General features: G+C 40.8%; 1 protein-coding gene across 1 annotated transcript in view; it reads right to left on the reverse strand.

Annotated features, from left to right (window-relative positions):
• Positions 1-16327, reverse strand: part of MPP4 (MAGUK p55 scaffold protein 4) — a 273595-nt gene that overhangs the window by 154600 nt on the left and 102668 nt on the right. The window contains exons 6-8 of the mRNA XM_078683624.1: positions 9249-9330; positions 5944-6029; positions 3892-3963 (exon numbers count right to left, since the gene is read on the reverse strand). Coding sequence (XP_078539750.1) covers positions 3892-3963; positions 5944-6029; positions 9249-9330 — 240 coding nt within the window. The remainder of the gene's footprint in view (positions 1-3891; positions 3964-5943; positions 6030-9248; positions 9331-16327) is intronic.

The raw sequence follows: 16327 nt of genomic DNA on the forward strand, positions 1-16327 counted from the left end.
CCAAAAATAATCATCACCAAAAATCAGAAAAGCATAAAAAACAGATGAAATAAAAAAGGCAAGCTATCCACAGCGTGTAAAGACGAAGACACAATATGTGATTCTACTGATTTGCATCAAGGTACCTCAAAATACAGCACAATGAAATCCTAATAACATACATTAAAATATCATTTAGCCCCCCCAAAAAAGCAAAAAGGGCATCGTCACCAGTGCCTAATTTGTGCAGGTGGAGAGAACTGGCACTTATTTTTGGGGACTTGGACTTATCTTTTATGGTCATATTTGTCCCAGAGCAATAGAAAGAAAGGAAGATGAAAGAAGGAGGAATATAAATATACGAACATGGTGACAAGGGTAGGAGGCAGAGATTAAAAGAACATGCTACGTAGCTAGGGAGTGGAAGGTGTTGGAATAAAGAGGCATGAGGTAGATTTAAAACTAGGCAACAGGTATTTTGATAAATGGATACAATTACATATGGAGAACCTCCATTTTTATATGGGCATAACCCCCAGCCAGGAAGAAGGTTCGTTTTAGTCACCACTCTGCAAGTTTCACACGTTAACATATGCCGCCCTATAGTTATCTTGTAATAGAACATTTGTATCCCAATGCACTTTTAATCCCAAATATTTGACCAAATGCTCCCCTTCCTTGCCGACGGAACTCCATCCCCTATTGTGATTGCTGTGAATGGGAAGATCAGGATCTTATTCCTATTGAGTCAAACCCTGGAAATTCCCCTAAACGAAGTACCTCACACAAAATGGGGGATAGCTTGACCTCTGGATATTCCACGTAAAGAAAGATATCATTAGCATAGGGAGAGCACAATAAGCTTCCCAGAAACCCATAGGTCCCTTTGCAAATGGTACTCACGTATAACACATGCAAGAGATCCAATCGCCAGGACGAACAGCAGTGGCAATAATAGGCATCTCTGTTGGTGGCCTGCATTATCTCTAATAGCTGAGATATCACCCCATTGAAATATAGAATGTTACTACGCATGCTATTACATTGTGTTCTATTATAACGCGGTCATTACAACAAGCGCGCTGTTAGAACGCGATACCTTTACATCGTACATCGCAAGTCATTCGAACGACTTGCTGTAGGGGGCGCGCTGGACTTAGGAATAGTATTATTTACTATTCCTACTCCAGTTTGCGCAACAGCAGGGAAGGTGTTGGATTTCATATACAATACCTTAGCACCCTCTACAGCAATTCGTTCTAATGACTTGCGATGTAAAGGTATTGTGTACTAACAACGCAGTTGTTGTAACAACCGCATTGTAAAGCACTGCGATGTTATAGCAGCATTGTAAATGCTTCTCTCCTCCCCCATTCATCCAAAACCTGGTTGCGGGACCCTTTTATATCTCTATGTGTAATTTTGTTTTATGTATTTGGGCCCACAAGTTGTGTGCAGGAACTGTGTGCAGTATGAACAGTGGCATCTGCAAGCACATTTTGCATGCTATACACAACAGTGCTTTCCTGTGCAGTGTGAGGTCATTCTGTGGGAGGCTAATGCTTTTTCTTAGATAAGTAGAATATTTACCAATGTCTGTACATAGGTTCAATTGAGAAGCAGTTATCTCTTGGGATTCATGGTGACTGCATGCTGGCAGAGTTGTAGCTATGCTTCCTACAATAATTGCATATACAATATCAATGTGTACTGCATGTTTATCACAAGGTTCCAGCACTCTGCTGCCTTTTGGCTGGGTTCCTACTATAGAAATACCACATACAACACATGGAAAGAAGTGAATTGAGAAAAATCCTCTTTGAAGCAAGTAGACGCACCGTTTGAAACCTGAAGCAGACTATTAGTCACCTCGTCGACAATCTGGCGACCCACCTACAGGCTTTCCACATACTGCGCCTACACTGCCCTAAACTAATCAGACCACCTTGCATATCTCCCTAGAGATAGCTGACCTGTGCCCTGGGTATTTGAATTGTATAAGACACAGCGCACATCTCTTGACCATCATTTGTGCTCTGCTGAGGGATGTCTAGAAATCACAGACCCGCCTCATGGTATCTGAACAACCTGGTTAGAATCCACATTTTCTTGAGCAGTTGGTATTTATTTGCTTTTATCCCGTTAGTGAATACCTGGAAAGAATGTTTGTAAAGAAACGCTATTTCATTATTTTTTAAATCCCTGACTTTATTGGCCCTGGCTACCCACCAGCACCATGAGTTTCAATGCTGATCCCCCTAATCCAGTAGGTGGTATTTGTAACTTCTTAAGTTGCTGGTTTCTCTAAAAGGCTAGAAGCAAAGCTGTTTCTCTGATGGAAGCCTTGTAACTATGAATTGAATACGCACAGGCTGCACTGGCTGGTGCTTGTATATGTGCTGACCCATAACCAGGAGAACAAAAAGCAAAGCCCAGCTGACTGAAGCCTGTATAGAGCTTGTCTTGCGGGAGAAAGCCACTTAAGAGTAGTGAAGATCTGAATTCTGGAAAATTTAATTAAAAATATCAGCTTTGTAAATGCACTAAGCGCCTGCAACAGAAACACTGCAAATGTGGTCAGAATTCATCATTCTACCCGTGCTGTGCCACCCTGACTTTGTAAGCCCCTTTTACCAGCCAAGAAAGGCACATTGGTTTTTCTTTTTCATTGTAAACTCTAAGGTTAGTATTCCATGACTTTTAGCTGGCCACCCGAATTACAGCTTAGCTGCTTCATCATCGCTGTAGGCCTTGTGGTTTAAATACAGGTCAGGAAACTAACTCTAAATCCCAGTGTCTTCATCTCACTGGCATTTGGTGGGTCCTTTGGCACAGCCAGATGAAGGTTTTGACAGCAACCAGCCATTCAAAATATATGTGCCCCTAGAATTTGGAATTCCTATGGCACCTACTGAGGTTGGCTAGTTTCCAACAGCCATAGTTACCTCTTTTGAGCTGTGATAGAGAGGCTAATTGGATCACTGACTGTAATATGGACATTGGAACTTTGACCAGGTCAGTTGGGCAACACAATACAATACTTTTTCAGTGGTTGGAAATCACAATTTCATTTGGGCAATGAGTCTTGGATGTTGGAAACATATTGTGGCTACGTGATATTTCTAGCAGATTCTAAAGTTCCTTCACCAATGCCCACTGGCATATCCCCGTTGCGTTCAGGGTCACTGAGAAACTAGATCATATGCATCCCTATTAGACATCAATGATGAGACTCCAAGAGACAAGTGATAAACTAAAGTACCCACCAAGGGCACTACTCAGTAATCAATGAGTATCTACGGACCGAGAGAAATGCTCTCAGGCAAAATTGTTCCATAGGTTCTCCTTGCTTATCAACTCATCAAACCAACAGTGAGGAGAGGCGTATTTATGTAAATGACTCCTAATTCACTTATCAATTAGGGCATTGTTCCATGAGGACATTGACAAAACTAAAGCACTCATTTATGATTGGCTGAAACATGCCACTGGGAGTAGGTGTCACATAACTAGGTCAAATCAGAAACAGAATGTATTGCATGTTAGCCCAGGAAGAAGAGTGGGAAACATTCCACATACACAACCTACAATAACATCCTTAAGTCAACGGAAAGAACTTCCAAGAACAGCACACCACCCAATCTGAATAGGCCTCATACATGGTTCTAATTTAGGCTTGTGTGATCTTTATTTGCAATACACATAACCATGGCTTTTACTAAGTTGTCATCACCTAAAATACATGCTTGTTAGTATATAAAGCTTGTAGTACACTGTAAATCTCATTTTTTTCCACCAACAACAGGAAAACTGGTAGATGACTTTCTGAAACTCATTCATACAAACCTTTGAGTCACTTTTTTGACTGGCACTTTTAGTGTGATTGTAAAAGAAAGAACAAGTGACACTTACCATTGTTTGGTTGTTGACTGTACGATCAGACACTGGGATCACCTTAAACATGATTGTTCCATGCGACTGAGTCTAAGGAGACACAACAACATCAAGAGGGAACGCAGGCAGATTAGAACATGATTGTATAATATTTCAGTTAACTGTAGGTATGGTCATTAAGGATCAGACCATTAGAGAAAGACCTCCAGCTTACTTTATACCACTTAGCAAAGATGGCATGGGCAAGATATCCAGGAAAGGGGTGTGTGATGGCTTCCTGGAAGCAGCAATGATAGAAAACACGATGAGCAGTGCAGAAATCAATGCTCATCCGTATCCGATGTACAGCGGCTATACGGATCCTTATTAGTGGGGAAATTACTAATGGCGCTTTTCGTTGGTAAAGCATATCTTTATTGCTTTATTGGACCTCTCTTATTTTGCCTGGTTCAGGGCGAGGCACAGTGTGCTTAACAAGCTTAAATGTTTCATGTTTGCACCTTCATTAATTACTCTCAAATGGGAAAAGGAGGGTAGTGTGTTATTCCAATTGCTTCATTGAGCTTAAGCATAAAACACTCTAATGAAGCATAGGCAGTGCTTAATTTGAGCCGGTGGTTTCAGGTGCTTAGCACCAGCACTTTATTGTCAACACATTGTCAACACAGGCTCTTATAACAGCAAGATACTTGGTTGCGCTGGTTGTAACATTTTGTGAGGAACACAACATCAGATATTTAATAATTCAATAAACATTAAAATCACTAATACCTGCCACCCAAAGCGTGGGCACCATCCATTAGTCATTTTTTATGTATATTTAAAGTCTGAATTGTCACATTTGTGAGTGTTCTGGTTAGTTGTGATTGTATTGTTATTGGTAGTGCTGGCAGGGGCAATTGGTGGTGCAAGCTGCAGTAGCCTACTGAGGGGGCCCTGGGCACTTATTTTTTTATAAATTAAGAACTGAGCGTAGGAGTATATACACAAAGATGCTTTGGAGATTGTAAAGTAGTATTATTTTAAGTACTCTCACCTGCCTTTGTAATTACCCCCAAAACACCTAAAATGGAAATGAAATGGGAATATTCATGCATATTTAACACAAATAAAAAGTACTGTGCCCTTTTTGCATTTTTTTACTAATGGAGAGCTGGACGTTTAAGAGCTGAGTCACAAAGGAATGTAAGAGTATATAAAAGAGTAAGCCTGCAGGACTACTTCTGTACTTTTAAATGCTTTTGTGAATAGTCACCCTAGATTGTGACACCTGATACAAAATATGCAAGTAGCTTTGTATGAAGTGCATAGTTATTATTAAATACAATGTTTCTGAAGTGATCCAACAGAGTCTGAATGGGCAGGTTCCGCGAGCTTCCATGAGGATGATGAGAAGGTACGGTCAGTGTCTCCGTAAGAATTGGGAGTCTTCAGTTGTATCCTAAATGGATACATTTATTCCATTGGTTGAAGGTGTATGAAGATCAAGTTCCCTTCTATGTAGCGGAGGGTAGTCAGGGATTGCTACTAGGAGCTCTTTCAGTGATGTGTTTTGAAGGAAAATGACTAAAGTTTTTTAATGGGAGGGGCAAATGGCTGGAAATCCACAACAGTCAATGGCATGTTGTTGTAGGGATGTACAACATCCTGTGGACAATACAGGTATTTGAAAGAGGACACGGGCGTTGACAGGCAGAAAATCTATCTATCTATCCAAAGATTTGGCGCCATTTTCAAATTTATTGACTCCTGGAAGGATTTTTGGTGCCCTAGGTCTAGAGACATTTTATTGGCTGGCATGTAGGCAACCTTTACTGCCTCTCTTGACAATCAGGCTGCCCCCTGCTGGTGGTGCCCCTATGAAGCATACTAGTCTTGCCTTGCCCTGAAAACATATATGAAATTCACATAGCAGGCTGATGACTTACGTAAGCTGCATGTAGATAATGTACTATTCTTAGTCGAACAGAGATTTGCAGAAGCATTTGTTGAAAGATGACAACGATCATATGGCTACCAGAGTCAACTCAGCAATATACCACAGAAATACAAAATAGATCTCCTAAATACCAGGATCTGGATGACATTTTCTGGCTCAAGGCCCTCCACTGGAATGCCGTTCACTTCCACCAACTTGTCTCCGGCATAGAGCAATCCTGTAGGAACAGAGGAGAGAGAGGCCTTTATTCAGTTACTCTTAAGTTTTAGCCTGAATACGGCCCTGAATTTGGAGAGTGTTTTAAAATATGCATTCACGTTATTCTTTTTTTTTTTTTTATGAATGGCTATTGCCTGTCTAAAAACAGAAGGTACATTAGCAAATGGCAAGGACCAATTGAGAGTGTGATGAATGGTTGGAATAATTGGCTCAAAAGCTTTACACAGCCTAGATGGAGGGCAGGGATTGAAAAGGAAGGTACAGATTTGATAGTCCTAATATTCTCAAGATAGTGTCTCTGGTGGTCATGAGAAGAAAGCTAGTCAAAGTTTTTCTAAAGAGGAAGATTGCTCCATGTCTAAGAGTGAGCAAGAAAACAAGAGGTGGTCTAAAAGCCTGAGGAATGGTTTCATATTTTGAATAGAAGAACAAAGATAGTTGGTCGCAGAGGCTTTGAAGCAGGGGGTGGTGGTTTTGCTACAAGTAGGTTCGGTACATTATTTACTAGTGATTTCATGAATACCTCTAGCAGAGTTAACTGAAGCAGTTTTGGAAATACAGCTTCGGGGCTCAAATTGCATCATTTTGATGCCAGATGTGCTTTACGTTCTTGCATGTAGCTTTCAGAGCTTTTAGCTCCACAGTAAACCCAGTTACCGAGGAGGAAACCTTGGAAGAGAGGAGAGATTAACAGGTGCAAGGGCAGTATTGTAGTCAAGTAAGCATTTATTATTGAGATTGAGATTATCCACAGGGTTTTATGTTGGATGATCTGCAAGTACGTTTGCCACATCAGCACAAATGGGAAGGTTTGGATACACCTTTGGGTCTTTTAAGTTAAATGATGAAAACTACCTGATTAGAAAATACATTTTACGTATTTATTACCAAGTTCCGACTCTGGTGAAAAGAATTTAAGTCTAAGTGGGTGTGTGGCTTTAGGCTAGATAGAAATTAGTTAGAGGTTTTCAAAATAGAACTCACTTCTGATCTAAACGAAGCGCCAATCTACAATTTAAAATCTCAAAACAAAATTAAGTTGGAGGCTTTAAGCACCAGAGAGACTAATATGTTAGCAAGGTTATCACTAGAGCTGGCGTAAGGACTAGTTAAGGAGTTTGGTTGGATATTAATGCGATGAAGATTTGTTAAACAATGAAATGCTTGGCACATATATTGAGATTAACATGCAACATGCAAATGTATTGAAATCATATTTTTCCATGTTTAAACTGACACTATCTAATGAAGGGCTGGATTTTTAAATGGCGCATGTACGTTGCTACTTTTCTTTGTGAAACTTAGATATTTATTTTCAACTAGAGATTCAGATGCCTTGTCACTATCTGTCTTTATGTTCAGATGTTTACCTACCTGCCTGAGTCAGATTCCCTTATTTAGAGCAGATGCTTGAAACAGCCTTTTAGAGACGTTCTGGTAAAATATCACTAACCTAACATCTCCTAAGATTTCTCTGACTTTCCCCTAACTTAGAAATATAGGGCCATATTATCAAGAATGGCGTTAAAATTATCGCCGCTTTAGCGGCGGGAAACTGCCACTAAAGCAGCAAAAATGGGTTTGATAATATGCCTTTGAGAATTCCCATAGAAGCCCATGTTCTGGTGTGAACCTGGGCTTCTATGGGAATTCACCAGGGCATATTATCAAGCCCATTATCGCCGCTTTCTCCATTCTATCTAAGACAGCTTTATAATAGTTTGTTTTTGCTCATGTGATTTTGAATTGTTTTTATATATTGACTATTGCATTCATGCTTTGGATTAAAAATTACAATGAATCCTGATGATATGAGTTTGGAACTTTGCAACTCTTTTAATAAATCTTTATGGGTCTGAAATTAAACATTCTCTGTCTTTCTTGTGGGGCCAAATGTGCTTCAGGTTATTGAAATGTATTGAATTTAACGTCAGCCTCATTTGAAACTAAAGATTCATCAGAGGTCACTTACTGAACTATAATTTTCACCAGAATTTGCACTGAGTAAAGTGTCCTAGAAATGACAAACATTTTATCATCCGTAAGTTATACCGATGACCTGTTAATGTGGTTGAAAGACCTGGTGAAAGCAACACCACTCATTCCAGAAACAATTGAGAGCTTTGGCTTAGTGGCAGGTTTTAACCTCCTTTGAGACTAATCCAGGTTGTGTCACCGGATGACAAAAACAGTGCTGCTGGAAGGCTTGCACTGTGGAAAGTGGTAGGGATAACTAGTTGTTTGGTCTGAGGTCAAAGTATTGCATTCTACAGAGAGAAGGGCTTATATCACAACATTTTACTCACCTTTGTTAAGTTTGTTTCTGATATTCTAATGTATTATGCAACTGTATATTATAACACATGAGTGGCTGGAGGGGGGCAGCTCATATTCGGATCTGTTAGTAGAGGTTAGTAGAGGTGATATTACTACAACTATGATAAAAGCAGTGATGACTTCCCAAAACTGCAAAGATAGCATGCATTTATGTACGTATATATGTATACACATGGTAATTCCACAGCACAAAACTGGTCATTGCTCTATTGGGTTAATAGGCATCGTATCAATGTTAATTGAGAGACCATCATACATCTAATGGTACACCCTGGGAGACAATACTCTAACTGCTGATGGTTTGGTGACCTCCGGAAAGCCAAGAGTGGCCTGTTTCTGCGTGTAATGGACGCCTGGGACTGCAAGCTCATTCAGAAGAGGTTGAACTTCAGTTTGAGGGTCTTGTGAGTGCAAATGTCAGTCATCCTGATTTAGAGCTGCTAGTGAAAGAAATCCTTTAATTTGAGAAGTAAATGCCAAATGTTCACTTGGAGCATTCGCCTCTACTTGAAATCTGGCACCAAAATTACCTTAACCGCATTGTAGTTATGGAAGATTTAATTCTGCTGCTGAATTCTACACCAACACAGAATTCTACAGCAAAGGATTTGGTATTTGTGCCACAAAAAGGAGGATCTTTCTATACAAGTCAACATTAAATCAAGCCCCTGTTAACTTGTCTGAGTTGCAAAGCAATATTTGTTGGAGGGAGGGCTATCCCACGACTGGGCTCATCTTGGGCAAGAGTTGTAGCTGTGGGAACTTTCATACATGAAAATTGATTAGGCTCCCTTGATGATATATTTGAAAAATTGTCTTCAGTCGCTATCACTTTTATTTCTACAAATCTTTTATTGATATTTTTAAAGTGACTGCTTACCACTTCGATCTGCCAGTCCTCCATTGATCACACGAGCAACTATGATTTCTCCTGTTATCTCGTGGCGTTTTATGGTGGCACCCTAGTTGGTAAAAAAAATTCAGCATCAGAATAGTTAAGATACTATATGCCTGTTGTGGCGACAACGCAAAGCAGTAAAGATATGTATGTTACTAGGGATAAGTCCAGAAAGTCCAACACAAAGCACCCCATCTGACACACGGTAATGTGTCTTAGGAGTGCATATGCATGTACAGAGATGCCGAAAACACATGGTCCACCTGCCGATTTTTAGAACTCACCGACAGACAGTTTTTAGCTGTCTGTTGTTGAAAAACCTGTTGTTCACAATACCAATACTTACAGTGGACTTTGGGTCCACTGCTTGATACTGGTTGGCTTTTGGTCAATCTCATTTGCTTGCTTTTTCAAAGGCTTTCCTGCCTCTTCTTGTGATTGCCCATCCCCTGGAACATATCATCTTTACCACTCTTTTGCGTGGATGACTTGAATCCTTTCACAGCCCACATTCAAGGAACTACCTGTTCCTTTTTCATTAGCACTCCATGGGAGAGTATGTGTTTTCTTGCTCTCTTGCCCTCCCCCTTGTGTGCATCATACCCTTCACAACCTCCCCCATGCTACGTGTTACTCTCCCACCTGTCCAATTGTCCGTTGTGTAACCCAATCCTACCTGTCCCACTTTCCACTAATAGCCCCATGTTGCTTCTCCGACTCTCCCTGCTTACTAGATCCCCCAACCCAATACTTCTCTATTGCTCCTTCTCCACCACTTCCTGAGACTTTTTTTTACTGTTTAACCCCTTCCACGCTCATGGCGAGCTCAGCTCGTCATGAGTTACGCCTGTCGTACGCTCATGACGATCTGAGCTCGTCATGAACAGCGGCTTTTCGCAAAAGTCAGCGCACAGCGGGAAAACTCGCAGCGCGCATGGGGTTAAGAGTGCCCAGGAACTGAACTTTGCTACCGGTCCATTCTTTTCTGAAAATGTTATTAATGTTTTTTTATGTATGGCTCCAAGCTGATCATCTGCAATCATGGAATGGTAACTTAAAAGAAATCGGTAGTCACGCACTTATACGTTAAAATTCTATGCATCATGATGCATATGTGTGCATGCATGATGATGCATGTGTGCATATACATTATTTCACTTTTTTCTACAGCTGTTAAGAATGAGCAATAAGCTTTTGTTTGTTTGCTCTTTGCCAATGCTGAACAGTAGTGGCAAAATGTTTTGACAAAGCCAACCGGTCAAAGCCAAATGGAAAGACATATTGCCTTTGTCAATGCTTGTTCTATATGCTGCAAAACTCCAGAATGTGCAACGTCTCCTGATCTGTCTTTATTCTCACATTGTGATTGCTTCCATGTGTTCCCATACTCATTTTCTGTTTAGTTACTGAGTAAACCTCCACCACTTTTACAGGAAAGCATTATTTTAATGTATATTTTATAACCTATTTGCCATACAATTAAGACTACATTATCCTCCGTTCCCTGGCGGAGTTTTGGCGGCCTTGAGGGCTCAATATGCTTGGCTGGACAGCTTCAGTCCCGCCAAGGATATTACGAGTTTCCTCCCCGCCACGGAGTTCTTACTCCAATAAAAACCATGGCCGAGAGGAAACAAAACGGGCCTTACAAGTCTCTTTGTGCCTCAGAGCCATGGGGTGCATGCATGGGGGCACAACATGTGTTGCCCTGTGTGCATGCCCCCGGTTCCGGCGCGGCTTGGACTTTACAGTCCATGCTGTGCAGGAGCTGGTTTTGGTGTTTCCTTGCGGTGCCCATTTTCTAAGACACAGCCGTGGGAACATAAAAAAAAAAGTCTGCCAGACACGAGAAACACTTGCAGTCTGGCAGGCGGCCTGACCACAGGTTTGGTGGTGCGGCGGTGGGGCACACCCCTAGTGGTTTATTTCAGCATCTTTAGCGACTGCAGCTTTCGTTGTATGCACTAGTCCCCACCTGAATGGTGGCAGGAAATTATAGCAACAGTGATGCTTTCGTCACACCGTTTCATAGTTCTGAGACATCGTCAAACTCTGCTCTGAGGAAATATTCGTGTGCAGATATGCTAGCCTAGCCACTCAGATTTCACAGTGAATAGTGGTAGACACATTTTGGTGCATTAGGGTCCTACCATGGGAGAGTATGTACATTATAGCTCCCTCCTATTTTTTTGTTGTTGTACATTTTCCTACTATTGTTCGCCAATTTGGCAACTTACTGTTATACCTGCACATTTTTAACAGATATCCTACCATGTTCCCGCTATGAAGAACTACTGATTTATAATTACGCCCATTCACTATATGCGGGGATGGTGAGGATTTCTCCCATGTTTCTTGAAAATACGTTCACCTTACACTTACCTTTAATTCCCCTTCTTTTCACGGGTGTCTCCAATTATTATTGAGGTATTACTTATTACAGGCTTCATGGCACTGTGTACACCGGTCCCATTGCTTTCAACGTAACCTTGCTTTTATGATGCGTTGGATACTTTGTTTGGTCAATGTTTATGGAATTATTGTAACAGGCAGGCAACGTGCATGTTATGAACTATCTGTGTGTAGGCCTTATTTCACCAGAGTATATCCCATACACTCTCGCAGTTCTGTACGTTCTATAGAGACTTATTAGTGACTGTTCTTTGGCCATACAACCAACCCTCTGGTGAAGGTTATCACATATGTCTATCTTATTGTTCGACTCATATGGACTTATTGTGTATTTGTATACATTCTTTCCATCACTTACAAAGTCATTGTTTTTTACTACCAAGTGACAAAAAACGTATTGGATGAAACATGCTCCACAAAAGATCCTAAAAATAAAAGATTTGCATGTATGGACGATGAAGACGCTGATGTTATGTTTGGGTGCGTTCACAACTGTAGTTGAAACTTTGGGGATTTCCTTACCCAACCCGGGGAGTATTTGAGTGGCTGCTCCCTCCCTCTGATGAACACCTGATTAGGGATACGAAAGACTTTTAGGACACTTCAACTTAATTTGGACACTACGCTGACACTAATATGGTCAAATAATTGTTTATTATTAACAATATGAGACCGGGGAAATCATATCAGCATGACTTATCACTCAGTTATCAACTATACATGTATTATGGAAACACATTATTTTGTCTCCAGCCACCACCCTGATGTTTTGTTAAAGAGCACACATTTTGTCCACTACCACTAAATTTTTGTTTGGACTAGTTCGCGTATTTTCTCCTCAAAAACATTGCCACCAAATACCAGTTTTTCAATTTGTTTAAAGAAAGTCAATACTATTGAACTAAAGATTTTAGTTATCTGTAAATATATATATATATTTTCCACTAATACCCGTTTATATTTTTGGTAAATACTTCAGTTTGTTCCCCTATGATCAGCTTGCCATGTCATTTCAACAAGTATGCAAATGTACCACAACCCCAAGTGGACTGACTCTAGTCTGCATGCCAATGAATCACCATCACATGCCAAGAATGCAAACTATAAGCCGATGTAGTTTCCTTAGGTCAAGGATGCCCACCTGTGACATGGCTGTCAACCAAAAAGCAAGAACATTGCAGTGTGTCAGGGATGACCACCATTATGCATGGTCCATCCTTAAGCCAGAGATAACCACTACTAGTCTCAGATGACAACTATCATGCCATGAATGCCTCTGCAAAATAAGCCAAGGATGCTCGCCACATTATCATAACAAACATCATGCCAGGAAATGCTCACAATCATGCAAGGAGTAACTAAACTATGCCTCAGATAGTCATCATTACACTAGGGGTAGGCTCAATAATGCCATGGACCAGGAGGAAGAAAATTACAATTATGTATGTATGTATCGCATACTTATATAGCGCAAGCTGTCACCCAGAGGGTATCCTGGCGCTTTGACTCTACCTGGCTATGTGCCGTCAAAGAATTTACACTGCCCTTGGCAAGAGATATGCCTATAATAGGCCTTGCTAAGGATGACCACCTTAAATCCATGGCTACCCACAATACGTCAGAGTGACTGTTATGCCAAATGTGGCCAGCATAATACAAAGAAGGACCAAAATATGCCAGAGAGCTTCATGGTGCTTCTGACAGAAATTGAAGAACCGCAGAATGTTGTCCATTCAGAAAGGGTTGGGATCGGATCTCTCTGCCTCCTGAGCACCTGAGAAGCCTGGCTATCATGACACAGGGAAGCAGGCAGACTCAAATGGCAGCCAGGGGCAGCTGGGAAGAGGAGACAAGGGCAGGTGGGTGACAAGCAGTAATGTTGACATGTGGACGCACTCTCCCACCTGGATATCCACCTCATCCTCTCATTGTTTGCGCCACTCTAAAGCTCTGTCAATAGTAAGGAAGAAAGCAACACAAGAGGGTAGTGCTAAGGTTATGCCACAGTTCAATCTGAACACAAACACACCCACATACACAAACACACACACACACTCACCCAACATGTAAGTAAAGGAAAAAACTGATGGCACTCCACTCTTGCATGCACAGAGTGTGCATTCTGGTCTACTGCATCTCTGCTATCTGACTTGGAGGTGGGGATGCTGCAAAGTAGTATTCTAACCTCCTTCTCTGTTAATAGAGTTCTACCCGAATCACCACTGCAAAGTGTATGCTGTTGAAGTTAAGTGTTAGAGATATGAACAGAAGATTTTTACCTCAATGACCAGTAGGCTGGTAGTCTAGAGCTATCGGTCACAGGGAAATGAGCCTCAATCACTGCCAGTCACAGTCTCCCCACAGCCTGGACTGAGGCGACAGTAGTCATCCACTATGCCACACCCCTTTTCTGTCTGGCCCAACACGCTACCATTAAAGCAATATTCAACAGAACATGGCCCACCTCTTGGAGGAACTCATGATACAAGTTCCCTGAGCAGCAAAAATGGCAAGTAATTGATAAATTATAAGGGCTAGCCATGGATGAACAGAGGGACCATGCAACAGAGTCATCTGATGCAACAAACCTAGCTATGTGCTATCCATCTGACAAATTGTTCAAGAATACTGATCAAACATGACATGCACACTCTGGACGAGTAGTTCTCATATTCCAAAAACTCCTTCACACGTGAGATGCTATGGATTAGCTCTTGTTTGCTTCTAACATAGAACGAGGGCTCTATAATAGAGCCAATGGACATTTTCCTTTGTGGACTCTTCTGCCGAGGACATGTGATCCACAGGGCTCATAGGAGGTGTGTTCAGATTCATCTGCCATCAGCCAAGACTCTAGGAACAAAGGGCCTTATTTAGAGTTTGGTGGATAGGGTACTCAGACAAAATGTGACAGATATTCTATCCGTCGTATTATAAGTGCCATTGACTAATATGCACCTGTAATCCTACATACTCTGCACAATTATAACAAGGTATTTCATCCGCCAAATTCTAAATAAGGCCCAAAGTTCTCCAACTTTCTAAGATGGTAAGAAGCTTTAGTCTCCCTCTCAAGAGGAGATATTACATCAATGAATAAGTACTGCTAAAGTCAACTCCCTCTCTGTAATTTCAACACAGGTTCCTCCTCCTTCTATAGCCATCGCCCCTGTGTATGCATGCTCTTCTTAGGCTTGAAAAAAGTAAAAGAGCAGGAATAAGTGCATAAACCCTAACCCAGAGAAAAGGGGGCGTTCTAAAGCACTTACTAGATTGTAAAAATCACACTTTGATTAACAGCATGCTGCCTCACTCTAGCGTTTTTATGAATATTGTTTAAAATTGTGACCTCATAAGCAAAAAGGTCTGGGAATCCAAATTATTACTAGGATCTGAAAAACCTTCCAAGTTGTATTATTTTTATGAAAAAGTAGTACATCTGCCTTTTGTGCTATCGACGAGATTTGGCAAATGTTGAGTGAGATAATGATCAAGGAGACATTTAATCCTACATTTTTCAATATTTTGTAAATTAGAAAAATAAAAAAAATCTAACTTTAGAAAAGGGGACATCTCAATTACACAATGTGTTTTTTCTTTTGGCATGGATCCTCAACATGACCTGTAAAAGTGATCTTGACAAGCTTAAACAAGTCAAGTCATGTCAAATATGCTTTATTCGAGATTTCACTCATAAAAGCAAAAGCAGTTTAAAAATACAATTAAATTTACAATCAGTTACAATGAAAAAAGAGATAAAAAAGCATATTATTTACAATTCATGACTCGATTTACAATCCAAACTTTAAGATAACATATATCAGTAATGTACCATTTAAAAGTTTAAAAGAGTTAGGTCTTATAGTTTCCTTAAAAAATATCATGGGTGAATTTAGACGGGTAGTTCACCTAGGCAGAGAATAGTCAAATGACTAGCAGTCTCTGTCCAGTTTAATCATACAGTATATCAGACAGAGAATAGTCAAGAGACTAGCAGTCTCTGCCTGATCGACCATGCCCATCCAAGGTATTTGGCAGTTGCTATTAGTATCCACATCTCGCTACTAGTGCATAGAATACGCAAGGCAGCTAAACTACTAGTAGTCCCTAAATTCTTGCACATTGGTTTTAACCATACACGTCTCGGATCCAGATAAGCAGCGCAAGAAAACAAGAAGTGACCCGTAGTTTCTTTAGCAGAGCCGCAAACAGGACAGCTATCATTTACATCACCTTCCCATTTAGCAGTCAAAGATCTAAGGGGTAATGAACCTGCTCTCAATTGGAATAGGAGTTTTCGATCACCTGGCCTTGTTATACAGTCCCAGTAGGATTCCAAGGAAGGATACAACTTGGCCTCTAAAAATCCTTCAGTCATAGAACCCAGGTTAGTGCTAGTCCAACCCCGGGAAGCTACCTTTTCCCAATTAATTTCTTTTAAGACTTTTTTTGTAGGGAAGACTGATCCAACCGGGTCTGTCCAAAACAAACCCATTCCAATGTCATTCAGAATTATTTTCAAGGAATTAAGCCACTTGTTTTTATGAAATGTATCCGCTCTAATAATGTCTAAAAACCCATCAGCATAGTGTGAAAGCTCAGACGTGGTCCAGAGCCTCCTCCAATACAAGATTGGTCGAAGTCTGGCC

Source organism: Lissotriton helveticus, chromosome 3_1 (assembly GCF_964261635.1).
Source record: "Lissotriton helveticus chromosome 3_1, aLisHel1.1, whole genome shotgun sequence".
NCBI lineage: Eukaryota > Metazoa > Chordata > Amphibia > Caudata > Salamandridae > Lissotriton > Lissotriton helveticus.